General features: G+C 45.0%; 2 protein-coding genes across 5 annotated transcripts in view; one reads left to right on the top strand and one right to left on the bottom strand.

Annotated features, from left to right (window-relative positions):
- The first annotated feature begins 1,199 nt into the window (after nucleotides 1-1,199).
- tufm (Tu translation elongation factor, mitochondrial) lies at nucleotides 1,200-17,866 on the top strand. 4 transcript variants are annotated; one of them, XM_056579711.1, is made up of 11 exons: nucleotides 6,012-7,854; nucleotides 8,995-11,149; nucleotides 11,889-11,935; nucleotides 12,039-12,177; nucleotides 12,400-12,566; nucleotides 13,495-13,764; nucleotides 14,516-14,648; nucleotides 15,731-15,835; nucleotides 16,233-16,384; nucleotides 16,770-16,889; nucleotides 17,432-17,866. In XM_056579711.1, exons 4-11 carry the CDS (start codon nucleotides 12,066-12,068, stop codon nucleotides 17,600-17,602), a joined length of 1,230 nt encoding a protein of 409 aa, XP_056435686.1. In that variant the 5' UTR covers nucleotides 6,012-7,854; nucleotides 8,995-11,149; nucleotides 11,889-11,935; nucleotides 12,039-12,065; the 3' UTR covers nucleotides 17,603-17,866. The 4 variants fall into 4 exon arrangements, 3 of the variants coding, with proteins under 3 accessions (XP_056435686.1, XP_056435676.1, XP_056435668.1); XM_056579701.1 differs by having other exon boundaries at nucleotides 6,012-11,149; XM_056579693.1 differs by lacking the exons at nucleotides 6,012-7,854; nucleotides 8,995-11,149 and adding an exon at nucleotides 11,225-11,423.
- Nucleotides 17,867-18,400: 534 nt separating this feature from the next.
- The window catches only part of prpsap2 (phosphoribosyl pyrophosphate synthetase-associated protein 2), an 8,614-nt gene continuing 2,153 nt past the window's right edge, over nucleotides 18,401-24,861 (bottom strand). The window contains exons 4-11 of the mRNA XM_056579724.1: nucleotides 24,594-24,660; nucleotides 23,821-23,993; nucleotides 23,006-23,121; nucleotides 22,558-22,613; nucleotides 21,955-22,103; nucleotides 21,324-21,394; nucleotides 21,066-21,212; nucleotides 18,401-20,496 (exon numbers count right to left, since the gene is read on the bottom strand). Coding sequence (XP_056435699.1) covers nucleotides 20,338-20,496; nucleotides 21,066-21,212; nucleotides 21,324-21,394; nucleotides 21,955-22,103; nucleotides 22,558-22,613; nucleotides 23,006-23,121; nucleotides 23,821-23,993; nucleotides 24,594-24,660 — 938 coding nt within the window. The 3' untranslated portion in view covers nucleotides 18,401-20,337. The remainder of the gene's footprint in view (nucleotides 20,497-21,065; nucleotides 21,213-21,323; nucleotides 21,395-21,954; nucleotides 22,104-22,557; nucleotides 22,614-23,005; nucleotides 23,122-23,820; nucleotides 23,994-24,593; nucleotides 24,661-24,861) is intronic.

Raw genomic sequence — 24,861 nt, 5'->3', positions numbered from 1 at the left:
CTTGCTGGAAATTGTACACTATGTGCAAAGGCAGGGTGTCAGGTGGGGTTCTTGTGGGTCCCTGTGTCCCCTCATGGGTGGATGGGGTACAGTGCGGGGGCAGATGGAGCGTCAAAGGTGTCCTTGGAGTCCGAGCATGTTGGGGTGTCCATTTCTCATGGTGTGACTGGGATCAGGAGATTGAATGTGGAGAGGATGTGCCATGCCTGGCAGAGGGTCTGGGATTAGGGGGTAACAGGAAGGGATACGTACTAAATACAACATTCGGCTGGGATGAGGGTTTTGCTTAGTGGGCTGGATAGGGCAGGTGTCGTACTGGCCTTCATGAGGTTGTTGTGGTGGACTGCCGTTTTAGAGCGATCATAGGAAGATACTGGCAGCCATTTACCAAGCATATATTCCTTGAGACAAGGGATGTACATGATTCTTAGAGGGAAACTTTCACATCATGAGCAGTAACAACAAAGGGAAGGAGGGGGAGGGACCCTCGTAGAGAGTTTAGGATTGGCCATGGCTGAAGTCCGCCATGGCGGAAGAGACCAAGTGAATTTGGATTGCACTATGGGGTTAGTGGACGAGTCTTCAAGGCTATAAGACAGTTAAAGGAACAATGGGAGTCAGTAGATTGGCATGGCCTCATGCCACTCTGGCAATGTAAATGCAAACTATCCTAACCCCTTTAAATTAGAGCGAGGAAGGGAGACATCTCTTGGTTCAAGGAGAATGTATACTAATTAATTTTAAATTGGCTAGTAATAATATAAGCAAGGATTATATCATTTCCCGTTCCAATGGTTCAAATGTAATAATATGTTTTATATACACCTTTAAGAAAGTGGTCGTTATGCAGCGGAATGCATGTTTTCCATGGCAGCAATAGCCATAGAAATGACATGAGTGAAGTGAGAAATAAAACTTTACACACAAGAAGGTAAGCGGATGAAGGGCAGAAGAGTAATGGAGTAATGGCTGTAACTGAGCTCCATTGCTGGGCATTTTGAATTGTTTGACATCACAACAATGGAGACTTTTTTTTTATAAAACTGCAAAAAAATGAATTGAGAATAATCAGAAACTGCCCTATTCAATCTTTATCACTGTAACATTTTGCTTATGAGCTCAAACGTTTATGAAATGTAGGATACAGGATATTGGGCTCTGGTAGCACCAACACTGGATGTTTGGTAAATTGTACTGTTACGTATTTTAAGAATCTAAGCTACCCACACATAGACTTAATGAAGACCAAACATATTAGCCGTAAATACCATACATAGCCACAAGGGGAGCCTTACTGAAGGCTGCAATAGATACTTTATCCACAGAGGGCAGCACCACAGACCAAGCGAGGAAACCGAGGATTACGTCCCACCGGTTTTCTCCAAGTCTTCCGGTCCTCCGAGTCCATAAGAAAGCCTCCACATCTTGAAGACAACAGAACTCTCCAGGCAGCGCTAGGACATTCGTGGGCTAAAGTCTTAGACCAGCTAGGAGAACACTCTCGCACGTGCTAAGGCACATCTTCAATCTCTCTTAACTTCAGAGCATCAGTTTACCATACCGAAAATACTTTATACAAATAAAGTATCTCTTTAAAGCTATTCCTTTGGATTCGACCCCTCTTTCCTTGAAGAACATGATAATTGGTTGACCCCGACGTTCGTGGAGAGTCCGGACCGAGACTGGCGACCGCGAGGCCGTTCGGAAAGCAGTACAAGCTACTTACAGGCGCCACAACAAAGGTAAACAGAACCTGTTGTCAATGACTAAACTCTGTATAGTTAGATTAGTAACATTAGGTGAATAGCTTGTACTGCATCCGTCAGGCTGCGGGGACGTGTAATCTCGGACTGGTTTAAATTCATACAGCCGGTTACAAACGGCCTAGAATAAGCTAACAGATTGAAATTAAATAACGAGCTCACGAAGTATAAGGGCTAGGAGTGTGTTTTATATGGGTTTGTAGATAGACAAATGCAATCCTGATTTAGATCTAAATGTTCGTACCAACGTGGGAGACATATCACCTGTGGTTACATGTTATTTATTTGGTGAAGCGCCGACGTTAAACCGGGCCACCATAAGGTATATTTATTACCGACCATAAACTTCTGAACTCTTACGGCGGGGTGAGGAAAGGTCAGGTTTTTAACGTTAATCTAGCTTAGTTGCATATTAAACCGGAAGCTTGGCCGTAGTTAGCCAAGGAATTCAAATCGAATTGATTCCTCACAGCCCGGTTCACGTAACATCTCATGTGCAATTTTGGTTAGTATAGAACGCAGCCGTAGAGGTGGACTTACGCAGTAATAACCCATCTGCTATCAAGCGCCTCGCTAACCCGCCGTGGGGACAAACTTGCAGGAATCTCTTACTTCTTATAGAGATCCAATACATGCTTTTGACTAGAGCTACCTGGGTCAAAACTAGTTTGTCTCTACAGCCCTTTGGATGTACCACGTGGTGTACGATTTAAGGGGACCTCGCGTCTTGGAACCGTGCGTTTCCTTTGTTCATACCATCAGTCGTTATAGTCGAACTCCTTTTTTGAAATAGACGCCATTTCTCTAAAGCAACGGGGGGCTCAACTTAAGTGTTACATCCTATCTCTCTCTCTCTCTCTCTCCCCCTCTCCCCCCCCCTCCCCCTTCTCTCTCTCTCTCTCTCCCCCCCCCCCCCTCCCCCTCCCCTCTCTCTTCTCTCTCTCCTCTCTCTCTCTCTCTCTCTCTCTCTCTCTCTCTCTCTCTCTCTCTCCTCTCTCTCTCTCTCTCTCTCTCCTCTCTCCTCTCTCTCTCTCTCTCTCTCTCTCTCTCTCTCTCTCTCTCTCTCTCTCTCTTGCAAGTCGGTAGGGGATGAATGGTCAGTCTTTTGTTAAGACTGCATAACCTCTGACCTAGGCAAAAGCAGATCTCTATCTCTCGGTGCCGGTGCTATCTTGTGGCCTGGTTGCGCAGTCCGGTAGGACTGGAACAACTCGAATAGTTGTTGTACTTTTTCTCCCATACCCTAGAAAACCCCTTTGATAACCCTAACCCTTCTTTCTCTGTCTCTGCAGATCCGGTCGTAAACTCCTTTGATAACTCCAACCCTTCTGTCTCTGTCTCTATAGATCTGGTCGTAAACTCACCCCCCTCTCCCCATCCTTTGTCCCCATATCCTATCGTAAACTCACCCCCCCCTCCCCACCCTTCTGTCCTCGTCCCCACATCCTATTGTAAACCCCCTTCACACCCCTTTGATCTCTCTCCGCAGGTCCTGGAGTAAAAGACCCCCACCCCTTTTTATTTTTTCACTTCTCCATCTTAACGCCACCCTCTCCGCAGGTCCTGTTGCAGATCCCTGTCCCCATCCCAGTGAATACTTGTTTATTGACGGGTACACTCACAGCACGACGTGCGAATAGTGTGTGCTTGGTCATTCAAGTGTTGGATATAGCCCCTGTGCCGCGACCCCCACCCCTTTTTATTTTTTCACTTCTCCACCTTATCTCCACCCTCTCCGCAGGTCCTGTTGCAGATCCCTGTCCCCATCCCATTGAATACGGTTTATTGACGGGTACACTCACAGCACGACGTGCGAATAGTGTGTGCTTGGTCATTTAAGTGTTGGATATAGGTAATAGGTTATCACAGCCTTTTGTCGTTCAGATAGAAATCAAGAAAAGTTTCTTTATCGATAAATAAGTTGTGAATTCCGAAAAACCCAAACACTCTTAGTACTTCGCAGCCCCTGTGCCGCGACCCCCACCCCCACCTAACCTCCCCCTCTCTCTCACTCACTCACCATCTCTCTCGCTCTCTCTCCCCCGCTCCCTCTTCCTCTTCCTCACTCACTCACTCACTCACTTTGATACATACTCACTCTCTCTTCTGCAAATAGGTAGGGTCTGCAATGGTAAGTCTTTTGTTAAGACTGCATGATCTCTGACCTGGGACAAAAGCAGATCTGTCTCTCTCTCTCCCCCTCTCCCCCTCTCTCCCTCTCCCCCCCCTCTCTCTCACCCTCTCATCTCTCTCATCTCTCTCTCTCCTACAAGTCAGTAGGGTCTGAATGGTCTGTCTTTTGTTAAGACTGCATGACCTCTGACCTGGACAATAGCAGATCTCTCTCGCTCTCTCTCCCCCGCTCCCTCTTCCTCTTCCTCACTCACTCACTCACTCACTTTGATACTCACTCACTCACTCTCTCTCTTCTGCAAATAGGTAGGGTCTGCAATGGTAAGTCTTTTGTTAAGACTGCATGATCTCTGACCTGGGACAAAAGCAGATCTGTCTCTCTCTCTCTCCCCCTCTCCCCCTCTCTCCCTCTCCCCCCCCTCTCTCTCACCCTCTCCCCCCCCTCTCTCTCACCCTCTCATCTCTCTCATCTCTCTCTCTCCTACAAGTCAGTAGGGTCTGAATGGTCTGTCTTTTGTTAAGACTGCATGACCTCTGACCTGGACAATAGCAGATCTCTCTCGCTCTCTCTCCCCCGCTCCCTCTTCCTCTTCCTCTCTCTCTCTCTCTCACTCACTCACTCACTCACTCACTCACTCACTTTGATACTCACTCACTCTCTCTCTCTCTTCTGCAAATAGGTAGGGTCTGCAATGGTAAGTCTTTTGTTAAGACTGCATGATCTCTGACCTGGGACAAAAGCAGATCTCTCTCTCTCTCTCTCTCCCCCTCTCTCCTCTCCCCCCACTCTCTCTCTCTCACCCTCTCATCTCTCTCATCTCTCTCTCTCTCTCTCCTGCAAGTCAGTAGGGTCTGAATGGTCAGTCTTTTGTTAAGACTGCATGACCTCTGACCTGGAATAGCAGATCTCTCTCGCTCTCTCTCCCCCGCTCCCTCTTCCTCTTCCTCACTCACTCACTCACTCACTTTGATACTCACTCACTCACTCTCTCTCTTCTGCAAATAGGTAGGGTCTGCAATGGTAAGTCTTTTGTTAAGACTGCATGATCTCTGACCTGGGACAAAAGCAGATCTGTCTCTCTCTCTCTCCCCCTCTCCCCCTCTCTCCCTCTCCCCCCCCTCTCTCTCACCCTCTCATCTCTCTCATCTCTCTCTCTCCTACAAGTCAGTAGGGTCTGAATGGTCTGTCTTTTGTTAAGACTGCATGACCTCTGACCTGGACAATAGCAGATCTCTCTCGCTCTCTCTCCCCCGCTCCCTCTTCCTCTTCCTCTCTCTCTCTCTCTCTCTCTCTCACTCACTCACTCACTTTGATACTCACTCACTCACTCTCTCTCTTCTGCAAATAGGTAGGGTCTGCAATGGTAGGTCTTTTGTTAAGACTGCATGATCTCTGACCTGGGACAAAAGCAGATCTCTCTCTCTCTCTCCCCCTCTCTCCCTCTCCCCCCCACTCTCTCTCTCACCCTCTCATCTCTCTCTCTCTCTCTCCTGCAAGTCAGTAGGGTCTGAATGGTCAGTCTTTTGTTAAGACTGCATGACCTCTGACCTGGAATAGCAGATCTCTCTCGCTCTCTCTCCCCCGCTCCCTCTTCCTCACTCACTCACTCACTCACTCACTCACTCACTCACTCACTCACTCTCTCTCCACTTTGTTTGTACAGACATATTGCTTTTGGGCAACCAGGAAGGTTGTTCCACAGATTCAATACGGAATATTGAGTAATTAACGTTGTACAATCTTGTAACTCCCAATTCCTCGCTCTTTCTCTCTGTCTGCCTGCCTGTCTAAAGGTAGGCCCTACCACACCCTTTAAATTCCTTCCCCATCCTTCAGTCCCTATCTCCCACCCCCCCCCCACAGAATAGATTTGTCTTTAATGCCCCACTGGCGTCGTTTTGAGTACTTGTAGTTAACGATTGTTCATGGTTATGGGTGCGAGGTAAGGTCCTCCACTATCGGTCTCTGTGAAGATCGAGCCACAAAAGAACATTAACGAGAGTTCCAATCTCCTCCTCCACTGTCTTAATGAACCCCATCCCCCACCACCAATCTTCCTCCCTCTAAACCCTCATCATATAGACCACCCCCCAGCCTCTCCCACGACACATCTCTCTGTGTCGCTATTTTTAACAACGATAACTTTTATATATACATGTACACACAGCGCGGAGAAAGTGTACTGAGAGCGCAAAATGCGGTTAAGTGGTAGCCTTATGCCATAAGGTACCACAGTGTTCAGCCGGACAGATAGAACTCAGAAGTTTCTGTAGTCGGCTGATACGTATGTAGTATGCACCGCAGCCATATTTGTAGTTCTTGGTAGTGCCGCCTACTCGTTAACACGAGATTATTCCCAATTACATCTCAACATCTCCAAATGTACCACAAGTATATAACTATTATTAGTCCCAACTAGACGTCCCCCCAACTTTCCAAGTAGCCGATCTCTTGCATTTGTAATAAATTTGTTCTCTTTTCTCGTCAGACCTTGGCAACCCGAGCAGTAATGGATGCCCGACATTCATCATTTTAATCGTTAACATTACTACAAATATTCTCTTTTCTAATCAGGAAGGCAACGATCAGTTGCCCATCATCATCATTTTACTTCTGTGCATAAAATATTAATTCTCTTTTCTCTTTAGGAGGTGGCAACACAAGCATTATAGTTGCCAAACACTCATCTTTTTACTTCTCTGCATTGATCTTAATTCTTTCTCTCTCCAGGAAATGGCAGTATAAGAACGAATGCCAAACACTGACAGTAATTATTTTTTCAGGTTGCTGAGCACTTCTGTCTATTATACATGCGTTTTGTATAGCAAGACAGGTAGAGAACCAGGCTGGTTCAAATAGACACGGGGTTCAACTGCTAGAATAATATGTTGAATTAATAAATGGTGCACATGGTTTTAAACGGTGCCCAAGGAGGGAGTTAGCTCAACTGCGGTAGACACAATTACAATACGTTTTTTGCGAATATTAAATGTACATGGCTTAAATTCTGCTATAATCAGCTACTACATACGAATAAACACTGCGTGAAATGTTCAAAGGTCAACTATTGCTTCCGTTGGAGCGATTGCAATAGATATAATATCGTACCACAATATGAATGCATTATCCTGTATTCGACAATTAGGAAAGCCGGATTCCAGAAACTAGAAGCCTACAAAAGGGCACCAACCCAGAGGTCTTGCATCAACCAGATCCCTGTACGGCAATTACACAGTGATCTTAAAATAGCTAGACTCCACATCATGAACGGTTAGCCTTTAAAGTTGTCCATAGCGTGCATACCGCTCGTCCACAGAAATCCGGGGTTATCCAGGCCTGGGGATTCTTATTAGAAGAGTTCTGGGATAACCTCCAATAGAGGAGTCCCCCCCAATAGAGGATCCTGAGGACAAGCGGTAGAAATGCATAGTTCAACAGACCTGACGAGGTCCAAAATACCAAAATAAGAAATGGTTAGGATTGGTTAATTTTAATGCGCATGGCTGAAGCAATGCGCAAGGAGGGATGTAGTGTGAATATTAAATCAAGGATTGAAAGTTGTGTAGCAAGACAGATCACAGACCAGAAGCCGTCCGATCCAGAGAATCCTTCACCAACGTCGGTGACACCTGGCGAGTGGATCTGGGTGAAAAAACACCATCGAAAGACCTAGAAGACCGGTGGAAGGGGCCATACAAGGTATTCTTGGCCAAACCCTTTTCTGTTTCTGTAGAGGACCGACGTGGGGCCCAGTGGCACCACCTGAGCCGGTGCCGCAAAGCAGATACTCCTGGCAGATCGTGGACTGAGACCCTGACCGACCTAGCTGCACTCCAAGCCAAGGACAAACACTCCTCATCCCAAGACGATGGGCCACAGCGTGCCCTTGGGAAAGTACCTGGTAGGATTCCTTCTGGTAGTCCTGTTCCAAGAAGGAGCGGGAGACAACATCGCCAGGTACCCACCGCCTAAACCAACAACAACAGGTCAGGTCTCGTTAAGGTACTGTCGAGGGATAGAAAGTATCTTTGAGCTGAATTTTTGTGATATGCTGCCCTGTGGGACCAGGAAGGACCGGGTCTACCAGGCAGAAAAGTACATGTGCGTAAGCACCAGACGAGACGGTAGCTACATGAGAGATTATTCCTGCGAGGCGTGGTTTCAGACATCGTGGCTTACCCATCCTGGGTACAAGGAGGGCTATTATCCCCTGAGGTCCAACTACAAGGAAATCCAAAAGGGAATCTCCCTTACCAGAAGATTATATGGCTATAAAGAAGTCTGGAGCAATAATGGTCTAGCAGTCAAGGGAGAGTCAATATTCATAAAGTTAAGGGCAGATTTACTCATTCCCGAAAACAGATCTCATAAGACAGACAAAGGCCTGGTTTTTCTAACGTTAAGGGCGGATACTTATGGGGAGGACCTAAAGGTAGTTATCCATCTATCAGGAGTTGCATGCGGTCCCAATAAATTTCCATCTAGAGGGACGTATGATTCCTTAGGAGCGCCTCATCTCTCACCACCCCCGGTAGTGCACCCAAATGGAGGGACGCACGAAGAATATTGGGAGGTAAAGACGGGTGAGCTTGATCAGAACATGTGGTTAAAATGGATGAACTACACGGCCCGGGCCCAGGGCAAGACCAACTGCATTATCTGTGCCGCCGGCCGCCCCTCCTTGACCACAGCCCCCGCTAGAATCACCCCGCATAATTCACCGCAAGGTTTTGTTTGTCTATTGGAATTATTCGTGGACGGCCACATCCCAGGGTGCACAATTGCAATAAAATCCAGACTAAATAACATGTATCCTCAGACCCCGATTAGATCTTTACCCCCAAGATTTGAAGTTAATTTAACTCCGGACTATCATTGTATCACAGGAAGGGGAACAGGGAGAAAGGTGGGATCATTTCCTCTTGACTCTTGTAACACCACTAGAGAGATAAAATTGTTGTCCAATATGACCCGTGCCCGTAGTGATATATGGTGGTTCTGTGGAGGTCTGATCCTCAGGGGAGTTCTCCCCTTTGAATTCTCAGGAACATGCGCAATCATACAGTTAATAATGCCCATCTACATTTTACCCGATAGCAAGACGGTGATGGATCTCACATTATCCAGCAACGGTGGTCTCCCGGACTTGACCCGTCGGAAACGAGAGTATGCACCAGTCCCGGGTAGTTTTGATAAAAACATATACATAGACGCAATAGGAGTACCCCGAGGGGTCCCCAACGAACATAAAGCCCGGAATCAGGTAGCGGCAGGATTTGAATCAGTTCTATTTTGGTGGTCTACTATTAATAAAAATGTTGACTGGATAAATTACATATACTATAATCAACAACGGTTTGTTAATTTTACAGAAGAGGCAGTCAAAGGACTGTCCGAACAATTGGATGCCACCTCCCGGATGACCTATCAGAATAGGCTAGCTTTAGATATGTTATTAGCAGAACGAGGAGGGGTGTGCGGGATGATAGGGACAACATGTTGTACATTTATCCCCAATAACACAGCACCAGATGGGTCCGTGGCCAGGGCATTGGCTGGACTGCGATCCCTCAAATTGGAGTTGGCCGAGAACTCCGGTATTGGTGACCCAATAGCTGGATGGATGGAGAACCTGTTTGGTAGGTGGAGAGGTATGATCCAGTCAGTACTCATCGCGGGAATAGTGGCAGTAGCCGTGTTAATTGTTGTCGGCTGCTGTTGTATTCCCTGCGCACGAGGGCTACTGAATCGGCTGATCACCACAGCATTGGGCGCCACAAAAGTGCCAGGTGACATTCATGCTTACGTAGGAATCAGATATAATCCGTTGAACTTGAATGAGATACCACCTGAGGAGCCTGAACCTATCCAATTACAATATATAGAATAAAATGCCACCATTTGTAGCACCTGTGTCTTAAGATAATCAACATCCTGGATTTACTTGAATAATTAATTATTGAACCACCAAGACGAATTGTGTTTGTTATTATATAGTATTGTTTGGTTATGAGTACAACTCGTTATTTCTGAATCGCTGCATTAATAATGGTACAGTTGATCTTCTTTGAGGCGATTGTTTTACAGGCCACCTGTTACTGACACGACGACGACGGAGAACCTGTTTGAAGGCTCCCATGATGTAGGAGTAACCCCTCTGAGTTGAGCCCTTGACAAGGAGGGACGAGTCTTGGGTTCATGAATTACAGGCCAGACGGCGACAGAAAAAACAATGACTGCAATAATAACAAGCCCAAAACCACCCACATGAACCGGCGCACCAAAACACGAAGATCACCTGAACCCCCCAAATCTATGCCCAAACCACCCACATGAACCGGCGCACCAATACACGAAGATCACCTGAACCCCCCCAAATCCATGATAGCTTGTCAATTATTTTGAAATTTTAAAATTGTATTATGTCTACCAATTTTTACTTTACTTTTACACATGATGAAAATTGTATGGCCTTGTAGCACATAACCAAAAGTATTAGCTCAGGATTTCTATGAGTGGTTTTGTTTGTGTGATATTTGGCCATGTGATTTTATGATAACAAGATTTATGTTCATTGTTGTATTGTTAAATAATGACCTGTATTTCCAATGAGACCCACAAGGTGGATGCCATTTCAGTATTATGAGCCCGTTGTGGTTTTTCCCTCTATTCAAGAGTTTTCCACAACGGTAGATGGTGTTGATCCTAATTTGACTGTTTTCGGTGTGGTAAATGGTGTTTATGATTTAAAATATTATTGTATGGTCATCTGAGATGACCAAGGAGGGACTGTTACGTATTTTAAGAATCTAAGCTACCCACACATAGACTTAATGAAGACCAAACATATTAGCCGTAAATACCATACATAGCCACAAGGGGAGCCTTACTGAAGGCTGCAATAGATACTTTATCCACAGAGGGCAGCACCACAGACCAAGCGAGGAAACCGAGGATTACGTCCCACCGGTTTTCTCCAAGTCTTCCGGTCCTCCGAGTCCATAAGAAAGCCTCCACATCTTGAAGACAACAGAACTCTCCAGGCAGCGCTAGGACATTCGTGGGCTAAAGTCTTAGACCAGCTAGGAGAACACTCTCGCACGTGCTAAGGCACATCTTCAATCTCTCTTAACTTCAGAGCATCAGTTTACCATACCGAAAATACTTTATACAAATAAAGTATCTCTTTAAAGCTATTCCTTTGGATTCGACCCCTCTTTCCTTGAAGAACATGATAGTACTTATAAACATGGTAGGTAATCATTTGGCGGGTGGTTAGGTTAGGCATTAATGCTGCACGCTGTTGGGTCCTGCTATCGACGTTTCAGAGGTTCTCTATTTGTAATCAATAGTAATGACCTCTGGGGGGCAGCAATGCGCTTGTGGGGCTTCTTGACTACGATTTAATGGAAAAGAAGAAGATGAAGCGGTTGTGGGGAATGTTTCTATCTTGAACGCCACAGCTCTTTGGTCTGTCTTGTAGTCAAAGATGGCGGCGCTTGTGGGGATGCGTGCGTGTTTCTCCGGTAAACACTTAAATCTCTAAAGTGATATTGTGTTTGCATTTTATTGATTGCCAAGTACAATTATTGTTAACTCACTTATGTCATGCATTTTGTGTGCGAGCTATTTTGATGACATTTGTACAACAAAATGAATAACTGAGAGGATGAAGTCTCCTGTGATGGGATAGCAAGGTCACGTAACTAGCTTGTGTGTGCGGCAAACATGTAATAGCTGCTATTACTGCAGTATAGGATGCCGGCTAAGAATAATATCTTTAGATAATGGTAATTCTGACCTTAATCTGGGTTGTCTTTGTTAAGTACCGTGTTATTATCGAATGTTGCATATTCGCCTTTGAAAGATGTTGCTGTCACAGTCAACAATGTGCTTTCCCGAATGGGCAATCCCCAAGTTAATGGCAATGTAAAACCACTCATTTCCCGTATCACTCCTCACCTCATCACTCTTTTTTGTCTTCTTATTAGCCCTTCAGCTTTCTTCACCATGTCTCCTGAACAGCTCCTACAAGTTGGTACGTTTCTGCCTGAATCATATTCTCTGTCTGGTATGGAAATGTTTGACTACTTAGTGTCATAGACATCATATATCCATTTGTATTTGCGGTTTGCTTGAAGTGTGCCGTCCCGCTGAGCAGACGGAACATGGCAGTGGAGGCTAAAAAGACGTTCAGCCGAGACAAGCCTCACGTTAACATCGGAACTATTGGTCATGTTGATCACGGCAAGACGACCCTGACTGCGGCCATTACCAAAGGTTAACCATCTGGCATCCTCTCTATTGTACATCAATTGATATCCCATTAAGTGTTGCACTCTTTCTTCAAAACGTTTTGATCAACAACTCCACGTTAGCAAAGCAGTCAACTCCCTCCCTATTCTTTATGTTCCCATCTTCTGTTGCTTCTTATTAGATATCCATTGAGGGAAAGGATTAATCGCTGCGTTAGTTTAATTATCTTTGTTTTGTTCCCCTCAGTGTTGGCAGAGGCAGGGGGCGCTCGCTTTAAAAAGTATGAAGACATTGACAACGCGCCCGAGGAGAAGGCCAGGGGCATCACCATCAATGCCTCGCATGTGGAATACAGCACGGCCAACCGCCATTATGCACACACAGACTGTCCCGGCCACGCCGACTATGTCAAGGTCTGTGTGTGTGTGTTTACATGTTCTGTTGTAATCTTCTTGGGCGATTAATAAAACTCTGGGATATATAATATCTCCAAGCTCATTGTGATACTGCCAAAGCCAGACGTTATAGTCTAGCTGTGTATGTATCTGTATATATGCAAGAAAAATGCATGCATATGCTTTAATTGGCTGCTGACAGTGTGTGTCAGCAGCGAAATTATTCGTAACTCAGAAAAGATAACGTTAGCCCTTATGAACTCAACGTTATTGATATTGAACAACCCGCATGCTAAGTCAGCATAGATAACGTTGGTAATGCAGCAAACTAGGCAATTAATATGAAATGCGGTTATAGTTGAGATGGGCTACGGTGTTAGACTGGGAACCACCAGCCCGTTCTGCTGGCGATTTGAATTCGCTCTGCAGCAGGGGCTGGAGAGGAGCAATACATTTCTTTCTGTTTCCGATCCGCTTTTACTGGAGCCAATCACAACGCTTTCTTTTCTCCCTGGCGCACTATTGGCTGGTTTAACACAATGACAACAGGGAAAGCAATTGTTGCGGTGTTTGTTGGTCTGATTGGTTGAAGGACTATTATTATTATATTTACATTTTTACTTTATACTATTGATTTTTTTTTACCAAAAATGTTAAATACAAGACTAATACTTCCACTGTTTGATTTCAAAGATGTATATTTATTTTGGTATATTATCCTGGCCTATACTATAGTATATTATATTATATGGCATCCTATAGTTTCTGTCAAATTGATTGCAGATGCTGACATGATCTCAAAACTGCACACATTGTCGACATATTGGGAATAGTTCATTTGCTTTGCGGGTTGAATATGGTTCGACGATCCGCCGACGATGGGTGCGGTATGACGGAATGACAGTCCTCTCTTAACCATCAAACCGCTGACCTCCCTCCCCTACAGAACATGATCACGGGGACGGCGCAGATGGACGGCTGCATCCTGGTGGTGGCGGCCACCGACGGCCAGATGCCGCAGACGCGGGAGCACCTGCTGCTGGCGCGGCAGATCGGTGTGGAGCACATGGTGGTGTTCATCAACAAGGCGGACGCGGTGGACGACCAGGAGATGCTGGAGCTGGTGGAGCTGGAGATCCGTGAGCTTCTCACCGAGTTCGGCTACGACGGCGAGAAGACGCCCGTGGTCATCGGCTCGGCCCTCTGCGCCCTGGAGGTATGGAGACGCCTGGGGACGTCTGGGGGGCCCTATCTTTGCATAGATATTTGGTTGGTTCAGCTTTAGACCTTAGTCGTCTGGACAGACTTTAGTTGAATTTTGTTATTTGTGGTTATATTGTCTTAAAGTGGCAATCCTGAAGATCTACGTTTCGTTGTCTTTGGTGGTAGCGATGGTGGTCCCATGTGACACACATGGGGGTTGAGGAGCGAGTCTGTTCTGGTAGCTCCGCCGTACACTCTTTGGTGGAACAATCACGTGCTGGTTCATAGAAAACGTGTCCCTAATGGCGCCGCTTGTGATCTGAATGCATTGCTGGAATGCTACGAAACCAAGGTCGTAATAACATTCATAATACTGCAAATGCAAGGACTTTCATCTTTGGACCCTCTGCTCAATTACCATGAGATCCTTTGAGATTGCTACTTTGAATGTGCTTATTCACGTTTATGTCTCATTCTATTTTTCTATATCTTTATCTATTTGTGTGAATGGCACTCGATTTGCACACCATTTAAACATCTGTATTATATCGTATTGTTTATTTGCTAATACTTTATTATTTTATTATATATATAATTCTTATTTATATCTTATAATTTTTTTATTATGACATATTTTTTATTATCTCTTATATTCCATAACATATTTACCATTTATTTTCCTCTATCTCTCCATGTCATTTTTTTTCTCTCTCTCTTTGCATAGTTATAAGGGTTTGCCAAATGTCGTTTGCACGTGTTTACAGAATAAGCAGCCGGAAATTGGAGTGGACGCAGTGATGAAGCTGCTTGACATCGTGGACAGCTACATTCCTCTTCCCAAGAGACAGCTGGATAAACCCTTCCTTCTCCCCATCGAGGGCGTGTACTCTATCCCCGGTAACCAACCAATCCCCCCCCCCCCCCCCCCCCACACACACACACACACACACACACACACACACACACACACACACACACACACACACACACACACACACACACACACACACACACACACACACACACACACACACACACACACACACACACACACACACACACACACACACACACACACCCCCCCCCCCCCCCCCCCCCCCCCCCCCAGTGGATCTAAGCTATTGAAAGTCTATGATCAGTATCGACTGCGTGATTACTTTAATAGATTTACTCTGCTTTAAATGGGTAAGTTAGTCTTTGTTCATTCCTTGCCAATGGATTTCGAGACCGTTGGAGTAGTTCATGGCTTTAGCGTTCATTGAACTTTGGAATGAACATTAGCACCCTACACATCAGAAATGTAAATATGTGGTTGATGCGTACCGGGCATGGCAGAACCTCATGGAGTGTGTTTGTTTTGAATGAAAATTCAATTGGAGGGAATACGCTCCAATTGACATATTCAGCAAGGAAAACGCACGTTAAAAACCCAAAGGGGTCTAGGAGCCTCAACTCGCGTCATTACATGTCTTGTTTGACAGCCATCACACCTTGCCATTGTGAGCTGAAACATTGATTTAATATTGCAGTCTATCTGACGCGCACAACTCGAGCTGTGCTTACAAGACGCTCTTGATGCGAATGACAAATGGCAACTTTGATACTTATTTAGTACCGTCTGTATTTATGAGCATTATAATGAGCAACGTTGAATATGAAATGCGCCACATGCAGTGGCGTTATACAATACGTTTCAGAGATAGCTTAGCCCTCACAACAAAAATATACTAAAAGGCGCTTTGATGCCACGAAAATGCCGCTACCTGCTTTTGAAGAGTGGAATGTCCCAAAACGTATGATTTTACTCTTGTCTTCTTGAAATAACTATTTGATTTCAGTAACGGTCTTACAATGGTCAAGATTACTATGTTAACAATCATCAAATTTAAATGACCTGTAAAACAAAACGGGCTGTTTAATGTTTGAGATTCTAACCAGTGGAGGAGAGCCCACTGATCAGTATAACACCTGTTCCCCAGGTAGGGGCACGGTGGTGACGGGCACCCTGGAGCGAGGGGTCATCAAGAAGGGCGAGGACTGCGAGTTTGTGGGCCACAACCGCCACTTCAAGACGGTGGTAACGGGTGAGTGGGCGGGGCCAAACACAAGGCAATGCGGTACAATACAGCCGTGGAAATTACACATTTAGTCATTTTTGTTATCGTTCGGAATTGTGGGCAGGAAAGTGGAAAGTGGGCTTTGGTGTTTCGACTCGAGGTTTTGGGTTCGACAACCCCCCGATATCCACAAGCCTGCCCCCTTAGTAACTTGCATGTCAATAAACGGAATCACTTTGGATTAAATGTGTCCCGTAATCCAACTAAATAGTAGACTGAGTAGTGTTTGGGTCAGACATTGCTCATAAAATCAATGTCACTTTAACGTCACAGGTTATAAAAAACAAAGTGCCCCCGAGAAATAAGGTCACGGCACCCATGGGTCTGTCCACGGCGCTAATCCTGGTTGCTGTGCTCCTGCCAGGGGTGGAGATGTTCCACCAGTCTCTGGACCGGGCCGAGGCCGGGGACAACCTGGGCGCCCTGGTGCGCGGCCTCAAGCGGGAGGACGTGAGGAGGGGCATGGTGATGAGCAAGCCAGGCTCCATCAAGCCTCACCAGAAGGTCAAGGCCCAGGTAACCGCAGCCTTTATCTATATATATATATATCCAACTATACATATCTATCAATCTTTATCTATATATGCCCACATATATTTGGCCCACTTATTTATTTATTTTTTTCAAAAAAATTATAAAATTCAAATATTAGTTGACAGGCCAGTCTTCTCCTTTCAAATATGGAGGCGCCATTGATGTATCCAACTTGCTGGTCCAAGCAGTCAATGCGGTGCATATGTCTATGGCCGGCAGCCCCAGAATGAAACCAAATATATATATATTTTTAAAGGTGGTGTCAGGTTTAATGTGATTGCTTCTTACCCTCGCTAGATTTCTCGTCTGTGATGTTCCTAATGTCCTCTAAGGGTGTGTAATGCGATGTCTTGCTCTTCAACCCCAGATCTACATTCTGACTAAGGAGGAGGGGGGCCGACACAAGCCCTTCGTTAGCAACTTCATGCCCGTCATGTTCTCCCTGACCTGGGACATGGCCTGCAAGGTCACCCTGCCCAACGAGAAGGTTGGTTATGTGCACAAAACACTTGAGCCTTTAAAGGGGGAAATATTATGAAATGCAACTCCGCCTAGTTACCAAACGAGCGAGTCAGTTTGGCGGCCCCTCCTACGTAGAAGGGGGGCACAGTTTAATATTACCTCCCACTTCCCCACTCCCCTCCAATCAGAGCATAGCTACGATTTTGTGGACGAGTTGACGAGCAGCTCCAGCGGGGGGAACTCGGCGGCAGCTCAGCTCCGGGAGTACAATCCCTTTCTCTGCCGGCCTGTCGCCGAGCTCCACCTACCGAAGCTGAGGGACTGCCGCAGATGCTACGGCGGCAGTCCGGAGGAGGAGACATGGAGGAGAAGGGGATTGTACTCCCGGAGCTGAGCTGCCGGACTGCCGCCGAGCTACCCCCGCCAGACTTTTCAGCTCCCGGAGGACTCCCTCCCAAATGGATGAGAGCATGAGTCGGTGTACGCAGGGTCTTCTACTTGTCCAAAAAAAGTAAATGACCTTCTATTCTCACCATCGAGCTCTCTTCTCGCTCTCTCTCTCTCCAGGAAATGGTGATGCCGGGGGAGGACACCTCGCTAACGCTAACGCTACGCCAGCCGATGGTGTTGGAGAAGGGCCAACGCTTCACGCTGCGTGATGGGAATCGCACAATTGGCACCGGCTTGGTCACAGACATCCTCACCGCAACTGAGGAGGACATGAGCAACTGGGGCTGAGGAAGAGGGAGTGGGAGAAAGAACACTGGGATGGGTCAGCGGAGGGGCTTGTGTAGAGGGGGGCGGGGCTTATACCTCCTGTGTCTGTCCTACCAATAAGTAAGTAAATACAAATGATTCATGTTTATGTTAGATGAAATGGTATTTCTGAAATTCCATCCAACCAAATAAGAGGTTTCTGTAAAGCAAGGCTGTCATGCTACGTATTGAATAATAAAAATACATAAAAACTGGCTTTTGTTACTTTGTGGAGGTAGCCTTGATTTTATGCCTCTTATAAATTCTGGATGAAGAACCCAACACTTCAGGCAGGGCAATCACAAGACGGGGATAGCGCTTGACTTGTTATTTGGCAGGGTTTGGTCTTGACATGAGTGGAAGGGCTGAAAGGGGTGCTTGATGGACTGGCTGCAACCACGAGTCAGAATGCAAACAAGTAAGGGAGCTCGGATCAAACTGTAAAGGTTACATTTTGTGTGAGCAACTGTTGTTGGTGTTCATATTAATCATTGGGAGATATTAAGAGCTGTTGGCTCTTTAACCATACCTACAGAACATTTAACAACTGCATGACTGATCTAGAGATGAGCAGTTCAACAATCCACATGAGGGCAGCAACGATTGAGTTCATGTTTGTCTAATCTCAAATGTATGCAACTTCCATATTAATTTGGTATTTGCATTTGAATTGTCATGTTAGTGTAACTATTTTTTTTACATTGAACAGGCCTAACGTAAAAAGTGTGTTGAAAACCAGGTAGCAATTTATTCTAAAGATTTCTTAATTGGGCTTGAATCAAGATATATATCTAGACTATGGCAACAACTATGATGTATTTGCCGTTGGTAGTCTTTGCTTTTCTATCTTAATATTTCCTTTCTGGTTGCTCAATAAGGAAAGAGGCCATAACTCATGACTTTAAAGTAAATACAGCAGACCAAATTTGAATAGAGAAACAGTCCCTGCAATCTTGACTGCTTAATGACCGGAAAGGGCTGCTCTTATTAAGAGGGCTTGAGAATGAAGAGCATTTAGACCTTAGTATACATAAATCATGTGTTTATTAAGTGGGGAAAATAAATATAAAACATATTTAGGAAAACACGCTTGACAGGGCAACAAAGATCTGCTTTAGTCGAGCTCTGTATGGCTTCATAAAGATCAACCAATAACCAGATTTTCCTTTTTTTAAATTTAGTATGCCTTGAGTCAATGAAATTATTTTTTGCAAAACGTGTTTAAGCTGTTCAATGTTGTCTTTTTTTAAGGGCTTTAAGTATTTGCTAATCTCATCTGGGAAGCTTGGAATGAAAAGTATTTTGTGTGTTAAATTAATACACATTTCAGGTAGAGTTGAAGGTTGTTTTTACCATCAGACAATTCTTAATGGCAATATATTGGCAAATTAATACATTATAAAAATGAAAATAAGTTATTTCAATGATTTTTTTAAATCAATAAACAACTTGACAATGATATAAATTTGACTGGAGTTAGGTGCATGTATATGGCAACTACAAAACCTAGCTGTCTAGAGAATACATCAGCTAGCACTACAGTTGTACAAGCAGCAGCTTTTAGAAATGATGGCAAGACGGAAGTATAAAGAAAAACAAGAGGTTAGGATACTTCCAAATCTTTACGCACACACACAGTCAGCCGTGTTGGATCGGTTATCAGCCAAGATAACGAGTTGGATGACGAAGACACAGATGATGGAAGTAGGGTGTAGCAGTGGAAAAGGCCCATCTTTGAATGGGAGTGTATGTTGAAGGCACTCCCACTCACCCTTATGTAACATAAAATCAAAAATCCTACGTAGCAGGCCGAGCACATTTCTATGCAACTAGAAGAAACAATGAGCTAAACAATTCAAGTGTACGTAGCAGCACATTCAATAATACTAGCCAAGCGGTGGACGAACAGTCGCTTCAACTTCAGTAGCAGGTTTGAGCTTGTCTCCAGAGAACACGCCAACCTACGGTGGGGTACGCTAGTTCACGTACGATACATAAATAACTAGGTTAGCCTTAAGCGCCTGGCCCACGTGTGGAGAGATGGTCTAGTATGGAGTCATAAAAACAATGGTTTTGTAAGTCACTATAAAAATAAGAATATCTAATTAATTCCAACATGAATAACCTCATACCTGTCTGAGATGTACAAAAGTGGACTGTGGGAATTATGTTTTTACAGGATATTGATAATTGTTAATGAGCAAGAAATTTGACACATAGCTTCACTATAAAAAATAAATTAGAAACAAAGCTGATAGAGAATTGGAGTCTGGACCCCTGGCATTTTTGACCTGAATTATCCTCCAAACCACAACAAGATGGCCAGAGGGGGGGGGGGGAATACCATGTCAGCGACAAGGGCAGTTATTGGCTGTTGGGTGAGGAAGGAAGGCGCAGGTTTGAGATGGATTGCCATAGTGCTTTTACAGTTAAGCAAAACTCCAGGGGGGGAAATAAGAGCATTGGGCACATCTTTTTAAGCTACTTCATGTGGGGGATCCTTGTATTTCTATGAGCGTATGCACCCTCTTAGAGATGAAACACGACAGATACAGGACGGAAATTCCAAAGCGCAACCTTTTTCGCTCATCTCATCTTCTGCAAACGACGACACGTGATTGACAAATACGCTTCAGTGTATATCTACCATTTGTTTTTTCAACCCCTTCAGCATGGCATGATGAGAGAAAAGTGTTTGCATGTATATGTATGCGTTTTCAGTCGTCCATGGCGATGTTGCGGAACAGGTAGGACATGGACTCCCCGTTGTGGATGCGTCGAATGGCCTCGGCCAGGATCATGCTGATGTCCACCGTCTTGATCTTGGGACACTGGAGCTTCTGCAACTCGTGGGGGATGGTGTTGGTCACCACCACCTGAGGGAGAGGGGAAAACGGTTCTCTTTTACTTTACTGCAGAACTTTTAAGAGGTTGCTGGTTCAATCCCAATGCTCCTCCTAGCGTTGTGAAGTGTTGCAGTGTCCCATAACTGCAACCGATGAGCTGGCTGTTGCCTCGACTGGTTGACACCTCCGTGTCTACATAAATGCAATCAATTTAACTATATATTCCACTAAATTATATTTGTTACTTCGCCTTTGTTCTTTAAACTGCTCTTTTAATGTTTTCCATGCCAACAAAGATCTTTGATTTAAATGAGAAGAGTTGAATTGACATGAGAGAGAAGTGAGAAACTATGGAATTTATTCACTATGTTGTGAATAAATGTTGATGATTATTCTATACAAATTTAAGAAATACATTATTGATCAACCACTTAATGGATCATCCAAATGATCAATATAAATCTAAACTCAAAATAAATAAACAACGTATCTGATCAGTCCTCTACCATGAACGACTGATGTGGGACACGTAAATAGATGAAGAGCGGCCGTCTCTTGTCCATTATTGCAATACCAGTCACAAACGTGATCGCACGGACCTCGTCGATGGCCGACTCCTCGATAAACCTCGGGGCATCACTGGACAGGATGCCGTGTGTTGCCATGACGAAGACCTTGTAGGCACCCCGCTCCTTCAGCGTCTCCGCTGCCGCCACAAAGCTTCCCACGTCGTCGATGATGTCATCCTTCAGAGGGCGCAGATTCAACATGTGAGGCGGAGTCTGTGACGCGTTACCATTAAACCCCCCCCCTTAACACACCATATAGGGCAAACTTGCTGTGTGTGTGCATCTCACCACTATGATGGCGATTCGACCGCCCACATCTCCCACCACGGTGATGGGTGGCTTCTCTTTAGGGATCAACACTGAGAGAGAGAGAGAGCACACACACACACACACACACACACACACACACACACACACACACACACACACACACACACACACACACACACACACACACACACACACACACACACACACACACACACACACACACACACACACACACACACACACACCTTCCGTTACACTTTTAAGGGGTAGCCATTCTGCCACTAGGGGGCATGAGGTCTATGTTTTTAAGCAGAGGAGGGAAAGTGTTCTGTCCCAAATGTGAAGGCATCCTTGAGAAAGCTGCCCTATCCCCTAAATGCTTCTTAATGATATGCATTTTAACTCACTGCAAGTCACTTTGGATACAAATGGTCTGCTAAATAAATAAATATACATAATATGAATATGCATTTCGAGCAGAATGTGCTAGTGCAGCGTCTTGACCACCAAAAAATGACAGCGTTTGATCCTAAATGTCCACAGCCTACAAGTAGAATACAGCATGCACCTCAATGCGCTTTGGATGAAAATGTTCTAGTAAATGACTTGATGCATAAAACATACAACAGGATGCATTCTAATTCTTTACATGGTATCTCCATGCTGGGGTGGATGGCGCCGGAGGTCTTGATGGTGGGGGGCGAGTGTCGGCCGTCCACCATGTCAGACTCTGCATCCTGGGCCTCGCCGTGGATCACCGCAATGCCCAGACGGAGGCGCTCAGCGAACGACTGGGCCCTGAGAAAGGGAGAGAGCGCACGGATCAGCATCCAAGCTTCAGAGATCCGCACATAAACCTCGCTTTTAGTGGATGCGAAAGTGCTGCTTTGAGATAAAAATAGATAGACGGGTACTTTATTAATTACAGGCAGGAAAAGAAATAGCTGTATAACAGCAGCATAATACAAATATCCATTTGTCATAAGACAATAGAATGAATTCAAGACATAAACATCTTCAGGAAGCCTGTATTGTTCTAAAGTAATCGTTAGAGTGAGTACATAACATCACAACATTTCTGGGCGAAAGGCCACGTCATGAAACAAACGATTAGCATGTTCCTCATAACTTAGACTGTGTCCCGAGTGACAGCTAGGTCCCCTCCACACAACACCAAAGCTGAATCAGGTCCTCTCAATGTATTCTATGGTCATTTTAATGAATGCAGCCAGCCCACAGGAATAGGCGATACCTTTTGGCAGAGGCTGGGGATTTGGCCACAATCACAGCGTTCCTGTAATCAGGGATCTGTAGGGGGAAGTACACGGTAGGTCGAGGTATTCAGGGTCAAAGGATATGTGGTTTGCTGGTATTTTTTAACTATATATTTTGTTTTAACTAATACCTTTCTTCCACCTTAGGCCACTTGGCATTAAAGGTCAAAGTAATCAATAATCGTCCACATAATTAGCTGGGATTTAACAGGATACATGGACTGAATATGAGTTCTTGATACAACATGACAAATGCATTCTACTGGTGGGACTAAGAAATCACTATTCTATGGCAGGGGCCAAAATTGCAATATCCAATTTATAAATCTCCCCTACACAACGTGGTATGATGAGATTCCTTGTATTATTATACATTTCCCAAATGAGCATGTTATTGCTTCTAGTTGCACAGCTCTGTGTTTGTACCTCCTCCTGGATATACTGCAGCAGGAAAGGCGAGGCTCTCAGGTTGTCCACAGGGATGGTGAAGAAGCCCTGGATCTCCTTCTGATGGAGGTCCATGGTGATCAGATGGGTCAGGCCTAACCCAACACACAAACCTTTTTTTACCATCAATTCCTATTCCTCTATTGAAATGTTATTATAAAACAATATGCATTTCCAGTCCCATTTTAGTCATCCCCAACGTCATCTTCCTCATCCTCATAACACCTTCATAAACAAGCCTTCCTAATGATTTATTTGGTTTAGTTATACCCTTTCAGCTCCCCTGGTAAAGCATGACACTAACACTACCAGCTTTGGGGTGGTTACCGGAGCACCAAACCCCCTGACCCCATCTTTAACCAAGGCTTTCAGGTGATTTGGGTTTTATTCAGGGGCTGCAGGGCTGCCAGCGCCCCTGTAAACGCCCCCTTCAACATGGTTTACAATAGACAGAGGAATAGCGAGTCACTGGAACACTTAATCAGCAGCTGACCCGGTAACCATATAACCCAATTAGAGATCAGGCATGCAATAGCATGCGTCCAACAAAAGTGCTAGCCATGACCGCCTGGAAGCACTGACGGACGTGACTAACGTGTAGATCTTCCAACGACGCATAGGTGGCTTGCGATGGATGGTGGGATTCAAAAATAACCAACAGAATTCTGTGTCTGCTTTTTGCTAGAAACGACACGGCTGCTGCATCCATATTTTGCACGAATACAACCTAGAGAGGAAGCCATCTAATGCGAAACCATGTATAAGCGGCGTTGGGGGTTTGGTTGAGTCCTCACCAGCCTTGCACATCATGGAGGCGATGAGCTTGGTGACGATGGATCCCCTCTTCCTCATCTTGCACTGCTTACTGTAGGGGAAGTATGGGAGCACGCCCGTGATGCTGCGTGCACACGAGGTCCTGCACGCGTACACTGTGATCAGCATCTCCATGATGGTGGTGTTCACGTCTCTGAGAAGGGGAAGACCGCACACACCGTTTCGGACATGTCGGGCATTGTCGTGTCGCGACTTGGTTGGAATAACCAACATTTATAGTCGCCAATGAGTGAGCCGAAGATGACATCATCACGGGCTTGTATACCTTGAAAAATTACAAGCACCTAATTTATGATTTTGTTTAGCCTTTAATTAATATAGGCTTCATTTGAATTTTTGGATTTGGTGTTAGGTTTACACTTTATTAATCCCGATGGGGAAATTCCTCGTTTGTTTGCTTTTGTAAATCATCGTGATTGTTCAAATAAAATCCAAACTTATTTGAATAATTTTCTTAAAAAGAAAGAAATTCGATTCAATTCATAAATCGGGTGTAAATGGCATGGCCAGAGACTATAAGTTTACATTTAACGTGCAACTAGCTTTTGAAATCTTTCAAACAACTCAGAGGGTGTTCATTATGCCCTCCTGATTTAGTTTGAGGCCGAGAGCAAGAGAAAGGGAGAAGAGATGAACAGAACCAGAGAGACAGTGTGGACCGAGAAGAGGTTGAATGCATATTATTCATCAAGGTGGTCATAGGAGAAAGAGAAAATTATATCTATTTCCATACTTGGACACCGTCTGGATGACAAAGACATCTTTGCCTCGAACCGACTCTTGGATCTGCACCCGCGTTTCTATGGAAACAAACACACACGCTAAACTTGCGGGAACTGGCATCACAGCACCTCCCTTCCCACTGAGATGGACTTGGAAGAGATGACGACATATACAGTGACAGGCCCCCGGTCCCCCAGAAGGTCTGCCCCATGTACCAAGTTCTCTCTGCGGGATCCCTCATCATTCCAGTGCTAAATGAATCAAGTTAGTTGGTTGCC

Source organism: Gadus chalcogrammus, chromosome 2 (genome assembly GCF_026213295.1).
Source record: "Gadus chalcogrammus isolate NIFS_2021 chromosome 2, NIFS_Gcha_1.0, whole genome shotgun sequence".
In the NCBI taxonomy this organism is placed as follows: Eukaryota; Metazoa; Chordata; class Actinopteri; order Gadiformes; family Gadidae; genus Gadus; species Gadus chalcogrammus.
This window is presented reverse-complemented; position numbering and strand designations above follow the sequence as displayed.

What these genes read in the sequence shown, in the direction of transcription:
- tufm (XM_056579693.1), top strand. Translation starts at nt 11,387, where the DNA reads ATGGCGGCGCTTGTGGGGATGCGTGCGTGTTTCTCCG. An exon ending in GACTGCGGCCATTACCAAAG is followed by an intron (nt 12,178 to 12,399) that starts GTTAACCATCTG and finishes TGTTCCCCTCAG; the next exon opens with TGTTGGCAGAGGCAGGGGGC. An exon ending in CGGCCCTCTGCGCCCTGGAG is followed by an intron (nt 13,765 to 14,515) that starts GTATGGAGACGC and finishes ACGTGTTTACAG; the next exon opens with AATAAGCAGCCGGAAATTGG.